At 59.8% G+C, this 26,163-nt stretch overlaps 1 protein-coding gene across 1 annotated transcript; it reads right to left on the bottom strand.

The window, feature by feature from the left end:
- Positions 1-96: 96 nt before the first annotated feature.
- ADGRA2 (adhesion G protein-coupled receptor A2) lies at positions 97-21,958 on the bottom strand. Its single transcript, XM_030509941.1, has 19 exons — positions 21,741-21,958; positions 14,540-14,611; positions 10,166-10,237; positions 9,999-10,070; positions 9,463-9,534; positions 9,203-9,366; positions 8,911-9,124; positions 7,978-8,142; positions 7,285-7,486; positions 7,051-7,200; positions 6,753-6,914; positions 5,706-5,897; positions 5,428-5,629; positions 4,730-4,938; positions 4,518-4,645; positions 3,718-3,841; positions 3,466-3,611; positions 3,235-3,324; positions 97-3,029 (listed from the first exon to the last, which is right to left on the bottom strand). Exons 1-19 carry the CDS (start codon positions 21,956-21,958, stop codon positions 1,838-1,840), a joined length of 3,846 nt encoding a protein of 1,281 aa, XP_030365801.1. The 3' UTR covers positions 97-1,837.
- Positions 21,959-26,163: the final 4,205 nt, after the last annotated feature.

Below are 26,163 nucleotides of genomic sequence, written 5' to 3'. Positions count from 1 at the left end.
AGGCACAGCTTTGGGCTGTGTGTGTGCAGTGCTGCTGCTGCTCAGTGCCCTCCCCATGCCTGGCAGCCTGTTGTCCTTGTGAAAAACACCCATAGATCTTGGCAGACGGGCAAATCTTTAATATATTAAACAGAACATAATCTGCTAGAAACATTCTATTCATAGAAAAAGGCAAACCAGACCCCTTTAAAGTCATTTCTTTGGCATACTTTCCCCTCCCTCCCCCAGGTATATTGCAGGAAGCTCTCCGTTGATATGTCATTTGCTCGTAAATGTAAACAGACCAACAAAAAACATAGTGTAATTAATAATACAAAGCTTTTCATATAATACTGTCACAGTGCAGCAAGCATATATAACAACTCAGCATCAGCACGACCGGGGAGGCTGCGGCAGCGACAAGACGCTGTATTCAATACCAGGCTGTGGTTTAAGCCATCACTTGGGCAGAGATGAGGCAGAACCACGTGAGGGGTCCCCCAGGGCTGCTGAAGGTGAGAGAAATCCATCACTAAGTGCTTTTTCCTCCACTGGTTTGTGGTTCCCCCTCCCCACGACCCCTCGGGAGGTAGCTGAATACTGAAACTCATTTGTACATGGGAGAAACTGAGGCAGGGAAGGGGCAGAGGCAGGAGAAACAGCCCTGGTCCAGCATGGGCAGGGGCAGGATGTGCTGTCTTGTGCTGGGATGAGGTTGGGATGAGCTTTGCCATCCCAACCTCGGCTTGTTTTAGGAAACCAAGACCTGGCAGCCTGGCTTTTTTAAGCTAGAAAAAAAAAAGGGGGGGGACTTGTTTTTAAATGGGAAAAATACAAAATAAGTGCTTATCCAAGTTCCAGCCCTTTAAATGTGTTGTGTCCAAGGAATAACTTAGACATCATTTTCCCACTTGCCCAGGAACAGCCCCTGCTCCCCGGCACCTTCCTCTCATCTTATACCAGTAGCCAGGGGGTTTCTCTGCCTTCCTAAGAGCAAACCGAAGTGTTCTCTGAGCCTGCACCCCTGGGTTAAGGACCAGGACCTGCTTTGAGGCTCAGCTCTTTGGTGCTTTGGTGGAGAGGGTCGGTCTCGGCTCTGCCAGCATCACGGCTCCGCCAGCCCACCCCATTGCATAGCTTATGCCTCTGAGGGCTTGAGAGCCTTTCTGGCCGTGATTTTAGTGTCTGGCATTAACACAGTGCAGACAATTGCCTCACCTTGGAGCTGAGGCTCCTCTTTCTTACCTTGTGCTTTGCAATATGGCTTTAACTTTGGCGTAACCCACGGGGCTTTGCATGTAAAACCATTTCAGACAGAGAAGTTGCTCCCTGACCCGCTCCAGAGCAGCTTGCTCAGGCTGGGGTCGCACAAGCATCGTGTCTGTACATAAAGGGCACTTGGTGTGGTCCCATCAGCGGGAATATTGCAGTCGTGGCACGAGCAGGCTGTGGCCATGCCCGCTCCCGGAGAATACTGGTTGGTATCGAGGCACTTGCATCACTCACTGACCTGTCTGTACATATATACATTCAATAATATAGCTTTGAAAAATAGACCTTTTTCTTTCTTCCTCTGTATAATAAAATAGCCTTTAGGATCAGTCTTAAGTGACACGCAGGAGTGATTGATGTACGGCTGCAGTTCGGGCTGCTGCAGAGCAGGGATTGCCTTTCGCCTTGTGCCCCTGTACCCCCCATGGGAAGCTTTGAGCCTCCTCCAGGGGGGATGTGGGGGTCCCAGCATCACCCCATAGCCAGGGTGAGCTGGATCCCCCAGCCATCCCCATAGTGCTTGGGGCAATTCCCGCAGCATCGCTCCCGGAGGAAAACGCTGCATCCATCCTGTCCTTCCCCACCTTTACACCGTGGTTTCGCTCTTCCAGAGGCCGGTTTTCATCCCAGCACCGCTGTCAGCACTGGCCAGGTTGATGTCGTACTTGCTGCCCTTGAGGCCGCCGTTGTGGCTGGCCACGTTGAGCGGGTAGGACCGGCGCTTCGCCTCCTTCTCGGCAGCGCTGGCTTGACGCAGGTTATCCCTGCTGGCGCTCCTCCGGCGAGCCTCAACGAAGTCAGGCACCCTCCTTCCCCCATCGCTGCCTTCCGAGTGGCTGGGACCCACGTCCCCATCCTGCGGTACCCGCGGTGCTGTGCGGGCGCTGCTCACGGGGCTGTTCCTGCCGCTGGGGTAGCTCTCGGACTGGCTGTTGTGGATGCTCCCGCTCTCGCTCGAGGGATGCTCCGAGGGGCCCCGCAGCACTTTCAAGCGATGGTGCTTCCCATCCCGGCACTGCTTAGTTCTGCCCCGGTGGTTCCTGCGCCCGTGGAGGTTGCTGGTGTGTCTGATGGTGGGTTTCCCATCACTGGGATCCGGCTCCGGGCGAGCATCCACCTGGCTCTGGGCTACCTGCAGGTTGGTGAGCTTGCAGCGGCCCCCGGCCGAGCCAGCGCTGCTGGGTGAGGAGGAGGAGGATGCCCTGGAGCGAGCTGCCTCGGGGTCGCAGCCGATGAAGACCTGCGAGCCGTCCTCCGGCACCAGCCCGGGGTGGACGTACGCCTGCATGGGCAGCGCGTTCCTATAGGAAGGGCAGCAGGAGAACCAGGAGTTGAGGACATCCCGGCGCCGGACACAGTGGTGGATGAAGATGAAGAGTCCCAGCGCCACAGCGGTGACACCGTAGAGGCAGCTGAAGACGATGTTCAAGTACCAGCGCTGGGACACGGCCATGGCACCGAATGTCCATAGGGCAACGTACAAGGCATGGGTGATCACCAGCGCCCAGAACTGCACCTCCAAGGAGTAGACACCGTCCCCTTCAGGGCAAGGGGGCCCCGAGTTCAATGTGACCGAGATGGACCCAGAGTCCGTCAGGAGGTCGCTGGTACCCCCCAGTCGTGGCGGTGGCTCCAGTGGCTCCGGGATGTCTTTCCGATGTGAGGGTCGGCACTGGAGGCTGAGCCCGGCACAGAGGAAGTAAATCCAGGTGATGAGGAGGATGAAGGCCACTGGGACATAGAAAGCCCCCAGGCTGGGCCGCCACACCAGCCAGCAGCTATACAGGAGGAAAGAGGCTTTGGTGAGCAGACCCATAGTGCTGTGATGCTCAGCATCCAAATGGCATTGGCTTTATGTGATTTTTTCCCAATATATGGATAATTCATGGGAAAAATCTCCCCTACCTTTCCCAAGCTTTCCCAAGCGGCAGTGGGAGGCCACCCGTTTGGGGAGGAAGGCAATGGTGGAGCAGGGACACTTACTAGGGGTTGTTGTCGTGGTAGTTGTGGATGTTGACGGCTGCTGTGATGCCGCAGATGATGAGGGGGATCCCACCAGCGATCAGATAGAACCTGCATGATGGGGACGGTGTCACCATGCACCCATTGGGAGAGCACGGCACAGCAGGATGGAGCCAGTCCCGCCTCAGCTGCTGGGTTTGGGGCAGGGAATCTCCCCATGGGGCCAGGGAGAGGGGAAAAGGGGGTTCATACCGCAGCATGGGTCTGGGGGCTGGTTGGGACACATCCCCATCCGGCTGCCGTGGCACCTTCCAGGTCACCTCCTTGTAGAGCACCCTGGCTTTCACCGCCATCCACAGCAGGGTGGAGAGGGAAGAGTAGTGCAAGATGATGCCAACCTGCGGGAGAGAGGACAGGGTTGGGAATGGGGATGCTGCAGGAATGTCTGTGGGTCCATGGGGTCCTCATCCAGTGAGGCAGGACCTCGCTGTGCTCTGCACCTACCGCTTGGCAGACAATCAGGTACCCAGTGAGGGTGATGCCTCCTGCGAAGACAGCGGCCGTCATGGCGATGTGGAAGCAGAGATTAAGCAGCATGTGCCAGCCCTTCCGTGGGATGAGGATGGTGCTGGAAAATAGACATAGTGGGACAGGTATTTGCAGCACGAGAGGCACAGCATAAAGCCTGCTCTGGAGGGATGCTCTGGCAATGGAACATAGGGATAAAGCAGCTTCGCACACAGAGCTGGAGGTATGGGATGAGCTTGTAGTGCTTCCTGGCCTGGCAGGGCAGCAGTCGTGTTTCCATCATGAGATGGACCCCATCCCTCAGCCCCAGCTCCTCACTATTGCTGACCCAGTGGGAGGAATTCACAACACCCTCAACATTCCACCTCACCCCTTCCATGCCTCTCATTGCAGGACAAGACACAGCCAAGCAGCCCAAGGCACCCATTGCCATGAAGGCAGGACATGTCCAGCCATAGAATCATCGAATCATAGAATGGGTTGGGTTGGAAAGGACCTTAAGATCATCCAGTTCCAACCCCCTGCCATGGGCAGGGACACCTCACCCCAGACCATTTCACCCAAGGCCCTATCCAACCACCCCACATTTCTGGAGGGCGGTCTCCTGTAAGCCTATGTCCTAAAGCACCATGTCCTATAGGGCCATCTCCTGGAGGGCCACCTCCTACAGACCTTCCTCCCTGCCATTGGCAGCACTTGGGTTTCTCCTCCAGCTGCCCAGAGCCATCAACCCAAGCACCACCACCACCAGCACCGCGGCGCAGGCGCTCACCCACCCGTGGTTGACGATGTAGGTGATGATGGTGGTGAAGAGGCAGAGCAGCAGCACGGCCGTGCAGGTGTACATGGCCGGGTGCAGCACCTCCACAGCTCCTTGTGCCTCGCTGGGGAAACCGCTCAGCTCCTGCACAGCACAACAGAGCCCGTCAGACCCGTCCCCATCCCTCCGTTCCACCCGCAGCCCCCCCATTGCACACCCCACACCTACCATGAGCACAGCCACATTGCTGAGGTGCCGGCAGTGCAGGGAGGTGACATTGGGCTCCTGTGATGCCAACTGGCATCCCTCGGCGCTCCAGCCCCCCATGCCCCCCAGCACCTCGAAGTTCCAGTATGCGGCCACCGGGTCTGCGCCCTCCCCGGGGTGCCGCAGGGACACGGCCACCGGCTCCGACAGGTTTCCCACTCCACAACCATCTGCAGCAACAGAGGAACAGGTCAGTAGTGATTGTAGTGATTATAGGAGATTGTAGTGATAGGACAAGGGGTGATGGGTTCAAACTGAAACAAGGCAAGTTCAGGTTGGATACAAGGAAGAAGTTCTTCCCTGTGAGGGTGCTGAGGTGCTGGCACAGGGTGCCCAGAGAAGTGGTGAATGCTCCATCCCTGGCAGTGTTCAAGGCCAGGCTGGGTGACATGGTCTAGTGTGAGGTGTCCCTGCCCATGGCAGGGGGTTGCAACTGAATGACCTTAAGGTCCTTTCCAACCTAAACCATTCTATGATTCTATAAGAACCACCCTTGCACCCCCAAATGGGGCTGGACACGGCGGGGAGGATCCCTACCACATCCCCATGAAGACCCCAAGGGATGGCTCTGTGCTGCAGGAACACCCCAAGGAGCTCCATAGGGGTCCAAACCCCAAGAAACAGGGCACCCCAAGCCCCCCTCCACCATCAGCCCTTACAGGTCCCGGCGTAGATGACCGGCGTGGCCACGCTGCGGCGCTTGCCATCGTCGGCCAGGCGGGAGGAGTTGCCGGTGCTGCAGAAGAGTTTCCCATTGCGGAACACCAGCAGTTGGAGCTTGCAGTCAGCCGGTGGGGCAGCCGCAATGGGGCTGGCGAATAGGCTGGGGGGCAGCTGGATGGAGGCCAGGGCGATGCTGTTCTGCGGGTGCATGGTCAATGGTGAGCAGGGACCGATCCCCCCCCCCCCATGCATCCCCCTTTATCCCCTGGTTTACCTTGATGTGGAAGCTGGTGAGGGACACGTTGGGGCGCCCCGTGGTGCAGCGCAGCCTCAGCTGCTGGTCGGGCAGCGGCTCGGGGCCCCGCTCGGCCGCAGCCCCATCCCGCCGCTGGAAAGCCACACAGCTCAGTCCCACGTAGCGCTCGGGCTTCACCACGTACGCCTCAAAGGCGATGTTGCGTGAGTTCTGTCATGGGTAGCAACGGGGGGTGGTCAACGGCATGGCATGGGCAGAGACCCCCCCGCAGCGTGGGCAGAGAGACCCCAGAATGGGCAGAGAGACCCAGCATTGGATAGAGAGACCCCCAGCACAGGCAGAGACACCCCAACACAGGCAGAGACACCCAACATTGGATAGAGAGTCCTCCAGCATGAGCAGTGAACCCCCAGCATTGCCAGGGACCCCCCAGCATCGGCAGAGACACCCCTGGCATGGGCAGAGACACCCAACATTGGATAGAGAGATCCCCAGCATGGGCAAAGACCTCCAGCTCAAGCAGTGACACGCAGCATTGGATAGAGAGACCCCCAGCACGGGCAGTGAATCCCCAGCATAGGCAGAGAGACCCCCAGTTGGGCAGAGACTCCCCAGCACAGGCAGAGACACCCAACACTGGATAGAGAGACCCCCAACATGGGCAGTGATGCCCCAACACAGGCAGAGACCACCCAGCACAGGCAGAGACCTCCCAACACAGGTAGAGACCCCCCTACACAGGCAGTGACGTCCCAACACAGGCAGAGACCCCCCAACACAGGCAGAGACACCCGACATTGGATAGAGAGACCCCCAGCATGGGCAGTGATCCCCTGGCATGGGCAGTGAACCCCCAGCACGGGCAGAGACCCCCCCAATATGGCCAGAGACCCCCCCAGCACAGGCAGAGACACCCACCATTGGATAGAGAGGCCCCCAGCATGGGCAGTGAACCCCCAACACAGGCAGAGACCCTCTGACTCAGGCAGAGACACCCAACATTGGATAGAGAGACCTCTAACATGGGCAGAGACCCCCCAGCATGGGCAGAGACCCCCCGCTCACCACCGCCATGTGCTGGGAGTTGGTGCTGAGCGTGTGGGCCGCGATCCTCTCCAGGGAGCGGACGATGCTGGTGCAAGCCTTCTCCTCCTTCTGCGACATCCACAGGATGTGGTCGTCCACCAGCATGATGTTGCTGGCCATCTCCACGATCACGTCCGTCAGCTGCGGGCACAGCAACGGCTCCGCAAAGAGCTACTGCTGTCCCCAGCAGCAAACAACCCCGATTTGTGCTTTTCCACCCCAAAAACACCCAACATCAAGGCTGGGCCATGCAGGGGGCAGCAGCAGCACTCGTTACCTGCTTGATCTGGTCCACGTAGCCAATAAACTTCTCTATCATCTGCGCCACGTAGAGGACATCAACCATATCTGAGAAGTTGGCTGCTTCGGCCGTGTAGACGCGGAGCTGATGAGCCAGGGTCAGGGCATTGGAGGCGTTGATGGGCATCTGCAAGAGCAGCACGATGGGGTGATGCTCAGCATCTGTACCAGTGACACAGTGCCCCCAAAGCCCTGGGCAGCACCAGCTCACCAGCACGAAGGTGTAGAGGACACGGGTGATGTCATTGGTGTAGAGGCAATGGGAGTAGTCGCCGTGGTCCCAGCGCCCGGCGCGGTCGCAGCGCCGCCATGCCTGCTTCTCCACCGCCGAGCCCGCGCCCACCGGCCCCGCGCCGAATGGGTGCTGCAGGCAGGGCTGGTAGGCAGTGATCCCTGCCAGGGTGCGGGGCCATCTGCGGGCATGGGCACATGATGACCACAGGCCACCAGCCCCTTCCCGCTGCACATGAGCATCCTCATCCTCAACCTGCTTCCCTCTTCAGACCCTCCCCATCATCACATTCCCTCCCTTCCAATCCCAGATCCCTCAGCACAACGCAGAGGGAAGCAGAGCGGGGCGATGAGGATGGGGATGGCGGGGGGGGGCGCTGTTAATTTAAGCCATATTTGACTGTACGAGTAATTTATATTCCATAACAGCCCCACCGGGGTTACAGCGGGCGCCTGGAGCCTTTCGTCTCATGCCAAAGAAATTCCAACACCTCTGCTGCTGGAGCCGGGCTGCGCCGCCGGCACGGGAAGCCTTTCAAAAGGACCCACGCTCCCTGCGGCTGCTAATCACTACCAGACACACAGTCACCTGCAGCAAGCCCCTGGCACACACAGCTCACACACCGCATCCATCCCACATCCATCCCACATCCCGCATCCCGCAGGGCCCTACCTGAAGTCCCCGCGGTTGTTGGTGACCCGCTCAGCGGGGCAGTAGGATGCGGAGGTTTCCAGTACCACGATCTCCACCTTCTTGCTGACGTTGCCCTGGGAGGTGGAGACGGCGCATTCCCACTCGCCATTGGCGGAGACATGGATGTTGGAGAGGATGAGCTCGCTGCGGGCACAGGGGGTGGGTGGCACGGTGGGTCTGCCCCACAGTGAACCCGCAGCAGTGGGCCCCTGAGCTTGGGGGCATGGGGACACGCGCACCATGAAGCACAGGAGGTGCCCACACTTGGCATCCCACCCATGGCACTTGGTACACGCAAACCAGCAAGCCCTGCGGCCACGAGTGTTTGTGTCCGCTCCCATCCCCATGTTGTCTCCATTGCCATCCCCATCCCATCTTCATTCCTGTCTTATCTCTATCACTGTCCCCATCTCCATCCCCGTCTCCATCCCCATCTCACCTCCATCCTCTTCTCCATGTCATCTCAATCCCCATTCCTGTTCCTATCTCCATCTCCATCCCATCTCCACCCCCAACCCCAATCCACTTCCCACGTCCACCCCAATCCCCTTCCCATCTCCATCCCCATCCCATCTCCGTCCCTGTCCCCTTCCCATCTCCATTCCCATCTCCATCCCTGTCCTCTTCCCATCCTCATCCCCATCGCTGTCTCCTCCCCATCTTCATTCCCATCTCCATCCCTGTCCTCTTCCCATCCTCATCGCCATTTCCACCCCTGCCCCCTTCCCATCCTCATCCCCATCCCTATCCTCTTCCCGTCTCCATCCCTGTCTCCTTTCCCCTTCCCATCCTTATCCCTGTCCTCTTCCCATCCCCATCTCCATCTTCTTCCCATCCCCATCCCTGTCCTTTTCCCATCTCCATCCCCATCTCCATCCCTGTCCGCATCCCATCCCCATCCCCATCCCTGACCTGGTGATGAAGGTGCAGTCATGGATGAGGCTCTCCTCCACGATGACACCCGTCCGCTCATCCTCTTCCACGGGCTCCCTGTTGTGGTACCACCGGATCTGGGTGCTGTTATCCAGGTAGGTCGCGGTGCACTGGAAAGGCAGCCGGTCTCCCTGGAAAACCACCTGGCGCAGCGACGGGATGAGGTGGTGTGTGTGCAGCTCCGGGGCGCCCGCTGCGAGGGGGACACAGAGCGGGGTTGAGCCCGCGGCCCCTGCCCGCTGCCATCACCCCGGCCCCGGCCCCGGCTCACCGCAGCGGAGCTGAGCCTCGTGTGCGCCGCGCAGGGGCAGTGCCAGCAGCTGCCGCGGGTACACACAGACCGTGCGCTCCGAGATGTGCGCTGCGCGGCCCCGGGCCCACGCCAGCACCCACCGCAGGTTGCAGTCACACGTCAGGTACTCGGTGGCAAAGTCCCTGCAAGGACACAGCGTCATGGGGTGCCCGTGGGGCTGGGGTATGACGCCAGCGCAGAGACTCCCCCCCAACAGGGACCCTGGGGTGCAAACTCACACGACTTTCAAGGAGGGGAGCTCGTCGAAGACGCCGGGTGGGAGGCTGGAGAAGATGTTCCCAGACATGTTCCTGCAGGAGAGGGGAGAAAGGAGGCATGGAGGGGACCTGGGGCTTAGCATCATAGAATGGTTTGGGTTGGAAAAGACCTTAAGATCATCCAGTTCCAATCCCCTGCCATGGGCAGGGACACCACACCCTAGACAATGTCATCCAAGGCTCTGTCCAACCTGGCCTTGAACACTGCCAGAGATGGAGCATTCACCACTGCTCTGGGCACGCTGTGCCAGCGCCTCATATATATATATACTCTCTTCCTTATATTTAACCTGACTTGCAGGAGAGGGAAAACCTCACTGTGCCCACACATCCCACCACAGCACCCGATGAGGGTACAGCCGATGAGCTGTACCTACCAGTGACTGGTAGGAACCAGCACTGGGCTATGGCACAGGGAGAGCCCGGGATGCCAAACTGCCGGCAATGGCACAGGACAGCCCCAGGGCTGGCCAGGGCATCCCCAGGGAGCTACTTACAGCCTGAGGAGGTTGGAGAGCCCCTGGAAGACGCTGGCGCTCAGGCAGCCGATGCGGTTGTTGGACAGGTCTCTGCAAGGCAAGTGAAGGAGCTGTTGGGATGGCGACACCCCAATGTCCCCGTGGCCAGCCCGGGGGGTCCCCGGGGGGGCTGCAGCAGCACTTACAGACGCTTCAGCTCGGGGAGGCCAAGGAAGGCGCCCGGCTGGACCGTGCTGATGAGGTTGTTCTTCAGGTCCCTGCGGGGAGATGGACACAGACCTCAGGGTGTGCAGCAGGGACCCATCCACAGGAGACACAACACAGCGGGGCTGAGGGCACATCACACCCCCCAGCCCCATCTCCCACACTCAGGTTCCTCAGCACTGCAAAACCCCCTGCAAGAGCCTCATTAGCAGCTTTCCATCCCATTTCCCTCTCGTTATCTCTCCAAAGGGTGCGGGGAAGGCGTCAGGCTCCCCAGTGCTCATAGGGGGGATGCCAGCCCCTTGGCATGCTCCAGGCTCACACATTGTTTCCGGAGCAGCCGTATCCTGGCGGGTTATCTCCTGCATGTGGGATAAGAACACACCACAACTGCCAGCACAGCCCCAGAAGGGCTCTGCAGCCCTCAGGAAGCTCATTGGGGTTATTGGCCTGATTGCAGGCTCGTATCTAATCAGGGCCTCGCCAGGCGTGTGCCGGTGTGGGGAGCCAGGGACCACCGGTGGCATCACCCATTGGATGTCCCTAGGACCAGCAAGGAGGATCCTGCTGAGCAGCAGTGCTGGCTGGGAGAGGAAATGGGATCCATATGGCAGCGCCGTGTTTATATATAGCAATAGGGCTCATCGCTGGGTCACCCGTGGCTCTTGGGACACCCCCTGAGCCACAGCGCCCATCTCAAAGCCACAACCTGGTGCCTGGGATGGGGGGAGTGGTACAAACCCTTCCCACAGAGCTGGGGTGCAGGAAGGTTGGGGGGTCCCACCAGCGAGACGTGAGGGGCCACACAGGGAGAGGGAACATGGCGATGCTGCCTGCATCCATAAACACATGGATGTGCTTTGCTTCCAGGCTAAAACTCACCCAAGTGGCTTCTGCAGGTCCCCCAAATGAGCAGGGTATGCTGGTGGGGGGGGACACAGCGCTATGGTGGACCCCACAGGGAAGGGAAATGTTCTGTGACACCTTCCTGGCCAGCATCATCCCGATCCTGCTTGGCTGATGCAACAGCTCTGCCTGCACCAGCCTTCCCCAATGGGCAAAAGCGTGTCCTGGCAGCTCCGATGGCGGGGTCTGCAGGCAGGTGTGCAGGCAGATGTGCAGGCAGATGTGCAGGCAGGGACCAGGTGAGTGCCGGTGCTGAAGGAACAGCTCCACTCACCTGCACCGCCACCAGCGCCAACACCCGCTGTGCCAACACCCATCCTGCCAACACCCACCCTGCCAACACGCACCCATGCACACCAAGGGGGACCATCCACACCAGTCCCAGTCCCTGCTATAGGTCCCCCACACTGCAGACCCCCAGCCAGCACCCACCACCAGCACATCCCACATCAGTCGCGGATGCAGCAGCCAAATCATGCCCAGTGCCAAAACCCAGCTCGGTTCCGCTGGGCTGGGGGCTGCAGGGATGGGACACGCTGGGACCCTGCTGGGCCCCCGGGGCTTGCGGCCAGCCCCGCAGGAGCCTTCCTCGCTCAGACACTTCCTCCCCACTGGCCGGGGGCCCGGGGCTGCTGCTGCTGATTTATGACAAGGCTCCTCTCCCCGCACTGTGCTTGTTTGCCTTCGTGCTTCCGCCGGTCCCGAGCCCCCTCCTGTTCCCCCCACCCCGGCACGGTGACACGCTGCAGGCACGAGAGCACGGTGCCACGTGTGCACGGGACCCCCATCGCCACATCTACAGGGGGACCCCCATTGCCACGTGTGCACAAGGACCCCCACTGCCACGTGTGCATGGGGACCCCATTGCCATGTCTACATGGGGACCCTCATCACCATGTGTGCACAGGGACCCCCATTGCCATGTCTACATGGGGACCCTCATCATCCTGTGTTCACAGGGACCCCCATTGCCATGTCTGCATGGGAACCCCCATGGCCATGTGTGCACAGGGACCCCATTGCCATGTCTACATGGGGACTCCCACAGCCATGTGTGCATGGGGACCCCTATTGCCATGTCTACATGGGGACCCCCACTGCCACGTGTGCATGGGGACCCCCATCGCCATGTGTGCACAGGGACTCCTATTGCCATGTCTACATGGGCACCCCCATCACCATGTCTACATAGGGACCCCCACTGCCATATCGACATGGGGACCCCCATTGCCATGTCTACATGTGGACCCCCATCGCCACGTATGCACAGGGACCCCCATTGCCACATGTACATGGGGACCCCCCTTGCTACCACACATGCACGGGGACCCTGCAAAGCAACTGCCTCGATGCTCCCAGCAAACCCTGGCACAAAGGGCCTCATCCAGCCCAGTGCAGCCACAAGCGCCCCAGGGCTGAGCCAGCAGCCACACAAGCAGCTCCCTGAGCACAGCCCGGTGTGGACAGACAGATGGACACACTCCATCCCATCACTGCCATCACCCGGCTGAGCCCCCCTCGCAGCCCGAAGCCAACAGGGGGAAGCGCTGGCCCCACAGAGGGCAGGAGCAGGACATTCCCAAGCGGAGCTGTGCTAATGAGTGCATGGCTGCCCCGGCCGCATTCCGGCCCCGCTCACACTCATTAATCTCATTACGCTGCTACAAATCACTGGAGATGCCAAACTGTGAGCCCGGAGATGGGGTGATCCATGGAGGGACCCTGCACCCCCCTGAGACCCCGTCCCCACATCATGCTGGGACACCGAAGCGCCCAGGGTGGGCAGAGGGTGCACAAGCCCCAGCATGAGAAGTGAGAAGCCCTCAAGCCCCCACTTTGTCCCCATCACAGTCCCTCCATGGGGCTCATCTGTGCCACGGCCCCAAACCAACCCGATGAAAGCAATTAGAGCTCCTGTCAAGAGCAATCAGGAGCAGCGTGATGCCGGCTGGGATGGGGAGCGCAGCCCATGGCCCCCCCGGACACGCTGGGGCTCCCCATCTGACCCATACGGGGTTCCAGCACGGCACAGGGGACATGGGGCAGCTGCTCTCTCAGGGCATGGAGGCTCTCAGGGGGACCCCAGGGGATCTGGAGGGATGGTCCCTCCGGGATGCAGCTCCCAGCTCTGCAATGGCCATTCCCATTGAGCGCAGCACCCATTAATCCTCCTATTAATGAGCTCGGTGCCAGGAGCAGGAGCTGGGAAGGACTCAACCACATGGGACTGCAGGGCCACAGGGTCCCCACGGTGACTGCTTCACGCTCACCCCAAAACCAGTCCCGTGGGGATTTCCATGGCTTTAAAAGCCAAACCAGCCCCAGAGCTGTGCCCACATCTGCATGGGGACCCCTGCTCCACATCCTGGTGCTGTGCATCCTGACTGCAGTGCCATGCACCAGGCACTGCGCACCCCACACACAGCACCATGCACTGAGTGAGTGCTGCCCATGGTCTAGAACCCACCGGAGGACTCCCAAAGCCACCACTAACCCATGGCACTGAGGCCTCGGCTACACGATTTGGGATCACTTGCAGGGACGGTAACTCCAGCCCTGCCCTGGGCAGCCTGTTCCAATGCCTGAGCACCCTCTGGGGAAGGAATTGTTCCTCATCTCCATCTAACCCTCCCCTGGTGCAGCTTGAGGCCGTTTCCTCTTGTCCCATCCCTTGTTCCTTGGGAGCAGAGACCAGCCCCCTCCTGGCTCCATCCTCCTGTCAGGCAGTTGCAGAGAGCGATAAGGTCCCCCCTGAGCCTTCTCTTCTCCAGACTAAACCCCCCCAGGTCCCTCAGCCGTTCCTCATCACACTTGTGCTCCAGGCCCTGCACCAGCTCCATTGCCCTTCTCTGGACCCAAAATGCTTCCTTGTTCGGGCTAATGAATCACAGACACTGTGGGTCCTGCTGCCCCTGGGGCTGTGCCAAACCCTCACCAGGGCTGTCACCATCCCCAGACCAGGGCAGAGGTGGGTTTTGGTGCACGATGCCCATGGACAGTGGCAGAGGGTGAGTGTCCCATGGCGGGAGCCCATCCAGCCCCACGGTGGTGCAGGAATGTGTGAGACCCTCGCGGGGCCACAGCGGGGAACAAAACACCCTCAGTGCGCCGGTCCCCACTCCTGCATACCTACAGATCAAACCCATATGGGGGCCATAAATCTCCCCTTATTACAGCTCCCTCCATAGAGATGCCTTTCATGGAGAGATAAGAAAGTTGACTTTGTTCGGGGGGACAATGTCGCTTTTCATACCGACCCTCACGGAGCGCGGCCCCCCCGGTGCCTCCCGCCCTCGGGGTCCTTTGGGTGCCAATGGCAAACCCAGTGCCCCGGTGCAGCACCCGGGAGCGATGCTGGGAGCAGGACCCGTGTGGCAGTGTCGGCAGCCACCCCATGGAATTCCTGCCTGCATCCCGCTGCCCATCCCGACCCCCAGCCGGGCACTCACAGCTTCTCCAGCACCCGCAGCCCGAAGAAGGAGCCGTTCTCCAGCACCGTGATCTTGTTGTTACTCAGCAGCCTGTGGGAAGAGCAGAGGGAGAGAGGCAGCCCCGTTACTCCCTTGGGATAGGGATAAGGATGGAGGTGGGGATGGGAAGAGGACAGGGATGGAGATGGGAAGACTCAGGGGCAGGCTTGCATGGTCATGGGATGCAATGGCCGTGTTGGGATGCAGTGCTGTAGTCCACACGCATGGCAGCACCGGCTGGAAGCGCCCAGGGCATCACTCCAGCACCTGGGCATGGGTGCAAGGAGCTGCATAATGTGGGTGATGAGATCCCCATCCCAGCATCCACACCAAGAGGGCACCTCGAGTACCCATAACCAGGAGGGGACCCCGCAGCCCCTGCCCTGCCATCGAGGCCATTCCAGTGCTGAGATTTTATCCCAAAATAAACAGTTTTGCTGGCCAAAGGGGCCCTTGCGGGTGACCGGGGAGGGAAGGAGGGCACCAGCACCCGGCCATTCAGCCTCATTAAAGCGTGTCAGTGGCAATTAGCAGAGCCAGACCATGGCCTGGGGACAGGAGCCGGCTCTCGAGGAGCTTCCCTGGAGCTCCCGGGTGGCTGGATCGGCACCAGCAACGCTCTGCATCCAAAACTGATCCAAAAACAGAGCAGGGGCCGGGAGGGCACCGGGAGCCCCGGCCAGGGGAGAGGCTCGGGATAAAAAGGGCTCATTGAGGGCCGGAGCCGGGGCTGTTTACACACGGGCAGGCTCTGCAGCAGGGCTGAATGGTGGCTGTGTGCTGCAGAGCTCCATCCCCTGCGAGCACCCAGCCTGTGGCCGCGCTCCTGCGCCGGGCTGGGAGCTGCCAACCCGCCGAAGGCTGATGGAAGGGAAGGGCTGGGGTCCAGCAGCGCATCCCCCCCCGCCCTCAGCCGCATCCTGTGCTAATGAGGAGCTGCCACCGGGAGCTGCTGTGTCCGCAGGGATCTGCGACCCGGCCGGCGGGGAGCGGAAGCGGCCGGCAGCCCCGGCAGCACGCAAATTGCTTCCACACGCCGACGGCCGGAGCTGCCATGGCCAGGGCCACGTCTTTGCCCTTTCCTCCCTGCAGGAACACCGCTCAGATCATCCAGCACAGCAGCAAACACCGGCAGCAAGCTCAGCCCCGGCACCCTGCCCGCAGCAGGGATGGGTCCGGAGCAGCATCATTCCCGGAGCAGCCCCAGCTCTGGGTCACACAGCCCCGATTCCCATCACGGTATCCGCAGGGGCTGTTGCTCAAGGCTCCAGCAGCTCCAGAAGGTTTTAATTCCAGCGGCAGCAGATTTCACAACCCAGCAAAGGCTGCGCACGCATGGGGGGACCTCGGGGGCTCCCTGCTGAAGCTATAGATAGGGCAAGCAGAACCCCCAGGCTCGGAGATGCACAATGGATCCTGCTGGAACAGCCCCTGGAGCTGCATGAGCTGCAAACACAGAAAACATGAGTGCACCAGACACCGGGCTCAGACCTCCTGCGCCCCAGCCCGGGGAGGCACGGGGGGGTCCCCATTGCGCAGGGAGGAGCTACGGGAATGCCGAAGCCTTCCAGGGCATGGGCTGTGCAGAGGGTCACATCCAGGGATGAGCAGGGAGCAGCAGCCTGCACCGGGCTGTGCCCGGCTCGGAGGCAGCCCCCGGCGGCAGGGATGCTCGCTTTGTTCCCGGACCCCTGGGACCATCTGCGCCTCTGCCATGAAAACACAACTCCCCGCCTTAAAAGGCAACGCTCCCGATGGGATCGGCCTTCCCTGTGATCCGCAGCCAGCAACCGCCCGCCGACAGCCGGGAAAGCAGCCGCGGGACCCCCGGCCCGGGGGGCAGCTCGGCCGAGGGTGAAGCCACCCCTTGGAGCCACCAGCGCAGGGACCCCGGCTGCGCGGCGCCTGCTCTGCTCTGCCTTCAGGAGGAGAGCTCCTCGACCACAGCTTGGCACACAGAAACCCGCCCTGACAGCAAACGGCTCGGCTTGGAAGTTTTCTCCCTGATAAAGCTTTTTGTGGGGAGCAATCCTGGCTCCGCTGTTCCCCATCCTGTACAAACCAGCTGGGTCACGCTCCCCCGTTACAACCCACATCCTCATACAGGGTTTTGTTTTGTTTCCTCTACTTTTATGGATGTTCTGTTCCAAAATGTTTTCTGGGTTGGTTTTTTTTGTGTGTGTGTGCGTGTGTGTCAGGAAGTTCTCATCAAGCTCCATGGGACTTTCCGTTCCCGCACAGTAGCAGAACCATTGCGGGTCCTCAGCACCATCCCCTTGCAAGAGATGAACTGAAACACCCCAAAATACACCAGAATAAGTGTGCCCATGAGGCCACCCCGACCCAGCACATGGGGTCATGGGCGAGCAGTCCCTGAGCCACACTGGAACAGCAGGACCCCACATTGGGATGGGGCTGGCCTCAAACCTCTCAGCTGGATTTCAAACCCCAAGAGCTGCTTCTGCTCTCACGCCTGGCCAGGAGGAAGGAAAGAGGGGGCAAAGGGGGTGGAGGGCTGCAAGCAAACCCCGCTGCACCCCAATCCTTTTGGCTTGCCATGGCCAAGGTGGTTGCCACCAGTGTGCAGGGATTACAGCAGCTCTATGGATGCTCACCGAGGTCCATGTGGCGCCAGGGGTGCAGAGGGGACGTGATGTCCCCATGTCCCAGCCATCTACGGGCTTGGCAAGCCATGAAAGCACAGCTCTGCTCCTCCAAAGCCTTAGCTCCAGCCCAGGATGGGACTCCTCACCTTGGTAAACTCTCGACATCCAACCACCCTCGAGCTGCTCCAGCACCATCCCACCCAAAACCCCATCCCATCTCCAGCCCATGCAGCCTCCCCAGTGCTCCCAGGACAGCCCCGACACCGGGACAGTCATCGGCTGGAAAAGTCTTTCCAGACACATCCCACATCAGGGCTTTTAGGGCTCAAACCCCAGGAGGCTGCAGGCAGGGAGATAGAGAGATCCCTTCTTCTTCTTCTTCTTTGTTTTTTCATCTCAAAAAGAGGAGCCAAAAGCGAAAAAAAAAAACCCTAGGATTGTTTTTTCAAGCGTGCTGGAATCCACTTGGATAAATAACGGCTCCAGAAACTGGGCTGCTGAAACAATAAACTTCCTCTGGACCCAACCAAAAAAGGACGCGGGGAGACGGTGGCTCCCCCAGCCCGGGCAGGCAGGGGGAAGGCAGCGAGTGGAGGTTAATGGGGGGGCCGCGGAGGGAACGGCGCTGCTCTGCTCTCCAAGTGCATTAATTCAAAGCATCTGCTCGCAGCAGATAGGGCTGCGCCCCGAGCAGAGCTCGCTGCTTTGCACAGGGAAGGGGTTAGGAGGAGAAAAGAGGAGCCTTGGGAATGGCGAGAGGTGCTGAGGGCAGCGGGAAGGGCTCAGCATCGCGGCTGGAGCTCCATGGAGCTGGTGGGGACCCCTCTGTCCGTGCTTTGTTTGGGATCTCGGGGCGTTGCCTCCAGCCTCGCGTCACGCCGGGCTATTTTGGATGGCAAAAATTATTGTTCCAAGCCTCAGCTTTTGTTAGCACCGGAAAAACAAGCCCTGGAGGGAGGGTGAAACCTCGGCAGGACCGGGATGCTCCGACCCACAGGGAAAGCCAAACCTGCCCAAGCTACAGCTCAATATATAACATAGAAAGGTTTGAGAAAGAAACCATCTGCAGGGCCCAGGATAAATCGGGCTCGGAGAGGGGAGTTCAAGTAGAACTGGAAATTGGTCATAAGTCAAAGCCCTCTATTCCCTGCAGACAATCTGTAATTTCAGTGCAATCAAGCTGTGCACATAAATGAGGCCTGTGCTGGGATTCCACATCTGGAAGAGGTTTGGGCTCCCGCCCGTGTGACAGCGGGGCTGGCCGCGCGCGCTCTGCCTCTCGTTAGGGCTACAGTGCTTTTTCCATTAGGCGATTAGCACAGGGGTCAGTGGAGGGGGAGGGAGTTAAAGCCTTGTTCAGACACGTCTGCAGGGCCCCGGCACCTCGAGGGATGTCCCCAAGAGGTGCCAAATCCCCTGGCCCCAAAACATGGGCACACTGCAGTGCTTGGAGGCTGGACCTAAGCCCCATCCCTGGCACTGTTCAAGGCCAGGTTGGACACAGGGGCTTGGAGCAACCTGCTCGAGTTGGAACTGGATGAGCTTTAAGGTCCTTTCCGACACAAACCATTCCATGATTCTATGAGCACTGCATTGGTACAAGCTGCTCCCAGCCAGCCACAGCCAGGCAAGCTCTGCAGGGCTATGAGCCAAAACGGGGTGACAACCCAATGTGTTAAGGCTGGCACCCCTCTTTCCTCCTGGCAATGAGCTGGGGGCAAGAATTAACCTCTAGGTATAAAATGGGGTGTCAGAGAGCACACAGCTCATAATGTCTGCTGTGTCCCTGTGAGCATCACCCTGCAGATGTTCCTGTGACTGCTCCATGAGGAAGGCAGCGCTTCTGCCTGCACTAGTCCCAGCAGGTCTCCCCATGGCATGAACAGGACCAAAGACTGGCAGGACACAGCCGGGATGGTTGTGGATATTAAGGCAAGAACCGAAACACCCCATCTCCCTAACCCACCTCCATCACACAGCTTGAAGGGCTCCAACACCGCAGCCCTGGGTGTTGCACCCAGCATCAGGATGGAGCAGGACCACCGATTCCCAGCACCCCCATCCACGGTTCCTTGCACCATGGCTTCCCCACATGGAGCTAATTTCTGCTGCTCCACATCTGCGGGCGCTGCTTCGGCTCTGGTTTGCTCTTTCCCCAAGCAGCGATCCCTGCGAGGGGCCGAGGGAAGAGGAAAGGAGCTGAAGGAAGAGGAAAGGAGCTGAAGGAAGAGGAAAGGAGCAGGGGGAAGAGGAAAGGAGCCGCAGCTCCACTCAGTACATGGCCCCCCATGAGGAACTGCCGCATGCCCTGGGACATGGGGCATCCCTCATCCCCTGCTCTGCCCATCGCTGCGGTGCCAGCGAGCGCTTCTCAGGCGCGGGGGGTAAATCAGCAGCAGCTGCTGTGGAGGCAGCTTTGGATTCCTCAGCACAGGCCTAATAATGAAAGATAAATAAAGAAGTAAACCCAGAGTGTGGGAAAAGCCAGACGAGAGCCGGGGTGAGGGACCCGCAGGGCACAGACCGGCTCCAGCCGTCCCTGTGTCCCGGTAAAGGAGCCCTCCCCTCTGTGCACAGCACCAATGCTGCTCCTCAGTGCTAACACATGCCTGCTTCCAGGCCAGACTGGATGGAGACTGGAACAGGGCTCTGCTTATAAGAGTTACTCTGCACAGAACACGCACAGGGATTCCGAGCATCCCTGGGAGCATATCTGGGAGCATCCCTGGGAGCACAGGCGGGATCTGAGCACCCCTGGGGGCACAGATTGGACCTGAGCATCCCTCAGGGCATGGATAGGAGCCCATGGGGCTCAAAACCTGCCTGTCCCCAGTGGGATGTCCCCTGAGGCACACGCAGCCCTTGCCACGTGCCCGGGCCCCCTCCGCACCCCAAGCAGCTCCAGGAGATCTTCCTGAAGCCAGAGCCTCTGGTTTTGATTGTTCCATCTGGAAAGGGTTTGGAATAAATCATGTTTACTGCGCGAGAGCAGAGCTCAGGGTCACCACATATTTGTAGGTTTCTGCCTACGCCTGTAGGTTTCATGTCACGTTTTAGTGGGATCGTGTAATGCCCTAAATGCTTCTGCACGGTCATCCCGGCCCCTCTGAGGGAGCCGGCCTCGCCACAGACAGCTCCAAACCCCACATCCCACCAGCATGGGGCTCCACTCCTGATCCGAGCTGTGGTTACACCGCTTCTGCTGCAGAAGGCACCAGAACAGGGATGCTTTCCCCAAATATCAACTGATTAAGGACTCCAAGGTCCTCCCCTGGTATTTGCCGGGGCTGATGTGTAGGAAAGGGCTGTAAGAGGAAAGAAATGAAGAGCAAAGACAGCCAAGGAGAGTGGGAGCAGCTCCACCTGCCCTGCAGCCTGCATCACCCACCAAGGGACACCCAGGACACACACCGGTGCTGTTGCTCCAGTGATTTACACCTTTAATACAACCATCACGCTTCAGATCCTGCTCATGGCACTCACAGACATGCTTCAGGGGCACCCACCACATGAGGGCTGGTGGCATCAGCTGGGTCTCCTTTGCAGCCACCCCATTGTCACAAAGCACACAACATCACGCCAAAACGAAGCCACTCTCATCACAAAGCAGACAACATCACCCCAAAACGAAGCCACTCTCAGTGAGCAGCACAGACGTGGGGAAGCAAGAGATGCTCAGAAATCACGGCAATGAAACGAAGCAGGTTCAAGCACATGAGGTTCAAGCAAGATGGGACCAGGAGCCCCAATCCTCCGCAGCACCCAGCAAACCCCACCAAGGAGCAGAAGGTGGAGAGCTGAGGCCATGGGCACCCTCAGGGTGAAAGCAGCAGCACCAGCACTGCGGCCCTGCCCTCCAAACCAGGTTCTAATTCAAACATCTCCTCCGCCAGGAGCCCAAAACCCCGACCCTCTGGCACCAAGGGCATGAGGAAGCTTTTGGGAAGCAGCTTTAGACCCTTTGCACAACCCCGAACCCCACTGACTGCTCCTCATCTCTTCCCAGCGAGTATTCCAGTGAGAACAGCCGCTTTCAAACAAAAACATCCTCTCCCAGCGCTCAGCCACAAACGCTGAGGAGGGAAGCGTGGAGAAGGAGCCTGTTTCCTGGATTTCCAGCTCCCGTCCCCACATTAAACCCTTGCGCCGTGGGGAGAGCGGGGTCCCTCCGGCGCTCCGCGGCCGCAACACCCCGCTTTGCTGGAGTTTAAAGGTTGTTAACACAGAACCGAGCAGCGCTGCTCTCGGTGCGGGATCACTTAAGGAGCGAGAACAACCCCTCGGCCGGGGCATCGCCCCCCGGTCCCCGTGTCCCCACCAGCCGTGAGAGCGCGGCCCCGGTACCCGCCAGCGTGGAACGATGCGGGGGGGTCCCGCTGCTTCATCCCCGCTTCGGGGCCGTCGAGCAGCACGGAGCGGGCTCGGCGCGACTCTTTCGGGGCCGATATCCGGGATCGGGGGGCGATGCCGGGGCCGGGGGGTGATGCCGGGGTCGGGGGGCGATGCCCTGAGCCGATGCCCGGGGCCGGGGGGATGCCGGGGCAGGGGAGCGGTGCCCGGTGCGCGGTACTCACAGCGTGGCGGTGCCTTCGGGCAGGAGGCGCGGCTCGGGCGGCGCCGGGAGCCCCCCGCCGCTGCAGACCACCCGCCGCCGGGGCGCGGCGGAGCCACCGGGCGCTTTGGGCCGTTCGGCCCCGCACTTACAGCCCAGGCTCTGTGCGGGGCAGCCCCGCGCCGCGGCTCCTCCGCTCAGCGCCGCCGCCAGCAGCACCAGCGCCGCCGCCCGCCGCATGGCCCCGGCCGCGGGCCACGGGCTCCGGGCTCCGGCTCTGCGACCGCCGCCGCCGCCCCGCTCCCCGGGGCGGCTCCGGCGGCGCCGCCTCCCCCCTGCTTGCCCCGCTCCGCCGCCGGCCCTGGCGCCTCCCCCGGCCCGCCCCGGCCCGCCCCCCCCGGCCCCGCCGGGGGCATCGGCTCCGCTCCCCGCCCGGGCGGTCCCGCAGGACGCGGAGCTGCAGCCCCCGAGGGCTGCGGATGGAGCTCCGCTGGGTCCCGCAGAACCCAGAGCTGCAGCCCCGGAGCTACGGGTCTGCGCCGTCCCGGAGGGCGAGAAGCTCCAGGTCCCATCCCGGTTCCAAGGTGGAGCCCTGGACATCAGCGGGGGGGCTGGAGCCCTGCGTGGTCCAGAGCGCATGTGGTCCATAGGGGCCCGATGTGATGCCCCCCTGTGCATGTGGTCCATAGAGTCCCAATTTGATGCCCCCCTGTGCATGTGGTCCATAGAGTCCCAATTTGATACCCCCCTGTGCATGTGGTCCATAGGGTCCAATGCAATGCCTCACTGTGGCACAGGGTGCTGTGCCCAGGGTGGTGGCACACACAGGGTCCCATCAGCCCCCCCTATATGTGGGGGCTCTGAGGGGGCTCCTATCGCCTTCCAGGACCCCGCACCACGGAGGAAGCCCCTGCCCAAACTCACACAGTTCACTGCATGGTCACGCTGCTCCATCCCCTCCTGGCCTCCGCCCCGCAGTTAACGCTCTTCCCTTCTTGCCTTCCCTGTTTGCCTCAGCGGTTTCCACACTAAGTTCAATATTTAGCTTCCCCTTTCTCCCTCCCACGTCCCCTCTCCCCTCTCTGGGCTCAGCTTCTCTGAGGCCACGGCTCACTGCAGCTTCAAATCAAAAGGGATCAAAAGCAGGCAATGAAGTCTCCAGGACCCCGTGCCAGCGAGTGGAGGAAGAGGGTCATGGAAGGACGACAAGAGGCCACTCTGGGAATGTGGTTTCTCTCCAGGACCAATAGTTCCTGGAGGGCAAAAGAAATTTACTCCTTTCTCCAAACAAATACAACTTGCTGTGGCGGTGGGTGTTGGGAAGAGGAGATACTCAGCAGAGATACTCATCAGCACAAGCTCCCAAGCTGTTTCCACATGTGCTTTTGTGGATCTGGAGGACTCCAGAGCCCTGGAGAGTGGCATCATCTTAGTAAAGAGCCAAAAATCAACAGCAAACTCCCATTTTCCCCTCTGGTTATTCCCCCCCTCCCTGTTTTTCCATTGCAGGAATTACCCTCCCGTGCCCTGTGCTGCAGGATGCTGGTCCCAGATCCTGCAGCTGAAGCTGGAAGAGCAACAGGAAACCGCTTGTGTCCAGCATCCGCTCCGAGATCCTGCGAGCATCTGCTCCATACGAAACCCCTCCCCAAACCCATCCCTCCTCCTCTGCAGGCTCCCCACTAAGGGGAGAAGAGACCCCTTGGCTGATGCTGGATTTAGGCATTCCCAGCACATCCAGCCCAGCAGCAAGCAGGAACATCCCAAAACGCTGCAGTGCAAAGGGCTTCTTTCACTGGATCAAACCCTGAATTCAGGAATCCTTGTCTCCAAGGAAAGAGCCTGTATTCAGCACAAGAGCTGGGAGCAGGACACAGGATTTCAGCAGGGGAATGGCCCAGTGTCGTGATACCGAGTGCCTGCAGGGAATTCAAGTGGATTTGGGCTCATATCCTGCCATGGGCAGCCGTGCTGCTCACTCTGGGTTCTTCTGTATTGCCTTAATAGCCTATTCAGTTTCTCCTCCTCAGGGAGAGCTGGGGAACTGCTCCTGTTCCTACCAAAGGCAGGTCTGATGCTGCCCCAAACCACAGTTGCTGCCTCTCTGCTTCCCCTGCCCCAGAGCAGGGCTAGAAGGAGCCCTGAGAAACCTCAGCATTAAGCCATGTGTGGACAGGAACGGGGCTTGGCGCGGCTCTCGGGGGGCCCTGGAGGATGTTGGTCAGTGCTGGCAGCATCTAAGGGCTGCCTCCAGACCACATTGAAGCAATCAAGCCACTGTACGTGGTCTTCAGAATTTCAACCTCCTATAACACTACCTCCAAGAACAGTCAAAACCTTGTCCAAAACGAGGAACAAATGTGAAATACCCGGCCCCAGCCCTGCGATGAGGAGAGGAGCTCAAGCAACACTTCCCACATGCTTTGAGCCCAACGGAGTTCAGGTTCTTTCAAGTACTTCCAAGCCCCTCTCTCTGTGCTTTTCCAGCCTTGACCCCTCCTGATGCCTCCAGCCTGGGAGACAACAAGGCAACCTGTTTGAAACTCCATCACCATGGAGGTGCCGGATGCCAAATCCCTGTGCCCCTCGCTCCCATTCAAAGGTAAAAATGCTCCTTAACCGCTGCAGGCATAGGGAGAAGGAGGGGGGGGAAAGACAACAAGCACAGGACTCTCTAAATTCCTTTCACTAGGATCCAATAAAAACCTTGGCAGTTGTCGGCCTTCCTGCCGGAAACCTGATATCCCAGAAATAAACACACTTCCCACTTTGAAGGCCTGCAGCAATGGGCTCTGCTCCGGGTGAGCTGCTCTGGCCATGGCCATGCTCTCACCTGCCCCAGGCAGAGCAGGGAATGGCCCAAATCCCTGGGTTTTCCCATGCCAAGCAGGCGGCTCAGCTCCAGACCCTTTGGAACACAAAGGATATGATCTGATAAAGAACTAAATCAAAGCTGGCTTTGTAAGCGATGCCTGGACCCTCACCTAACGGGAACCGGAGCCTGCGGAGCTCGGCAGCTTCAGAGTGCCTCTACCAGGAGAGGCTGCTTCCCTGAGGATGATGATGGCCACAGGCAGCCACCCCATCACCCCAGCCTAGTTTTATTCCTTTCAGATGCTCCCGGGATGAGTTTTTCTCCACTCCATCCATGTGCCAACACGGCTTTGGGGAGGGATCAGCTTGGGCAGACTCCTCCAAGGGATATTGTGACACAAGAGTCAGTGCAGGGAGTGCTGTGGGACATGGGGCTGTACCTTTACCCCAGGAGGTGACAGCCAAGCCAAGGGCTGCAAGTCATGAGGGAAGAGGAGGAGGAGGAGTCCCTCTGGGCCTTCATCTGCTGGACACATTCCTCCAAGGCAAACACTGACAGTGCCCGAGGAGCGAGCGCTGCTGCTGCAGTAATCCCGCCAAGTGCTTCCAATGGGGAATAAACTTGTGATGCAGAGGCCGAGGTGTTGGAGCAGGGAGAGGGGTTCATTCCGAGGCCGTGGAGTCTTTCATCTCCAGCTTGTTGGCTCCACGCCGGTGACCAGCACTTCCCATCTGCTGGGTGATGCTGTGGAAGGAGCAGGTGGTCCATGGACACGTGTCTGGCAGCATCAGGGCTCCGACCATCCCGGCTTGATGGGTGCCCAAAGGAGGAGCAGAAGGTGCTGGTCAGGGCTTCAGGGAGGCCTGGCCATGGGAGAAGCATGGGGAAGCTCTGGGGCAAGATGCACTGGAGGGAAGGGATGAGATCCATAGGGATCTGGACACACTGGAGAGGTGGGGCCGTGCAAACCTCATCCAAGTGCAAGGTCCTGCCCCTGGGGCAGGGCAATCCCAAATACAACTACAGGCTGGGTGGAGAATGGATGGAGCAGCCCTGAGAAGGACCTGGGGATGTGCTGGGCTGGCTCTGCAAGCTCAGGGAGCAGACCACGTCCATTCCCTGCGTGCTGCTTCTGCATAAGAGAAGGAGCAAAGACACAGGACAGCAGCAGACTCTGAGCACGTTGGAATCGAGCTCAGACAGAGCCAAGCCCTGACTTTGTGCTGTAAAACAAGCCAAAGGCTTCTCACGTTGTGAAATTCACACACACGAGGATCTGCGCTCAGATCTTCTGGGGAGAGAGAGGGGGAAGAGGAAGGGATTCACTTCAACCATCAGCTGGGAAGTCCGGTTATTTCCAAGGGTCATTCCTGCTCCGAGGAGCTGCCCCGCGCTGGGGAGCAGTGCCACCCAGAGGGCTGCTCCAGGAACAGCTCATGCCACCTCTCCAAGCTCCGCAGCTATTTTCCCCTTTCTGATCCAAAAATCCCAGCTCCTACTCCCTTCGCCAGCTCTGTTCTAGCCACCTTTCAAACCACCCTTCTCCCTAATACAAGCCAGTGTGGCTCCAGAGCAGCTCCAGGTTGGGGAAACAGCTTCAAGGACAACTCAGGGCATTTATTCACCAGTC

The sequence above is a fragment of the Strigops habroptila genome, chromosome 21 (genome assembly GCF_004027225.2).
Source record: "Strigops habroptila isolate Jane chromosome 21, bStrHab1.2.pri, whole genome shotgun sequence".
Taxonomy (NCBI): domain Eukaryota; kingdom Metazoa; phylum Chordata; class Aves; order Psittaciformes; family Psittacidae; genus Strigops; species Strigops habroptila.
The sequence above is the reverse complement of the archived record's forward strand: the minus strand, read 5'-3'. Positions and strand labels throughout refer to the sequence as shown.

What these genes read in the sequence shown, in the direction of transcription:
- ADGRA2 (XM_030509941.1), bottom strand. Translation starts at nt 21,958, where the DNA reads ATGCGGCGGGCGGCGGCGCTGGTGCTGCTGGCGGCGGCGCTGAGCGGA. An exon ending in CCCGAAGGCACCGCCACGCT is followed by an intron (nt 14,612 to 21,740) that starts GTGAGTACCGCG and finishes CTCTTCCCACAG; the next exon opens with GCTGCTGAGTAACAACAAGA. An exon ending in CGAGGCTCAGCTCCGCTGCG is followed by an intron (nt 9,125 to 9,202) that starts GTGAGCCGGGGC and finishes TCCCCCTCGCAG; the next exon opens with CGGGCGCCCCGGAGCTGCAC.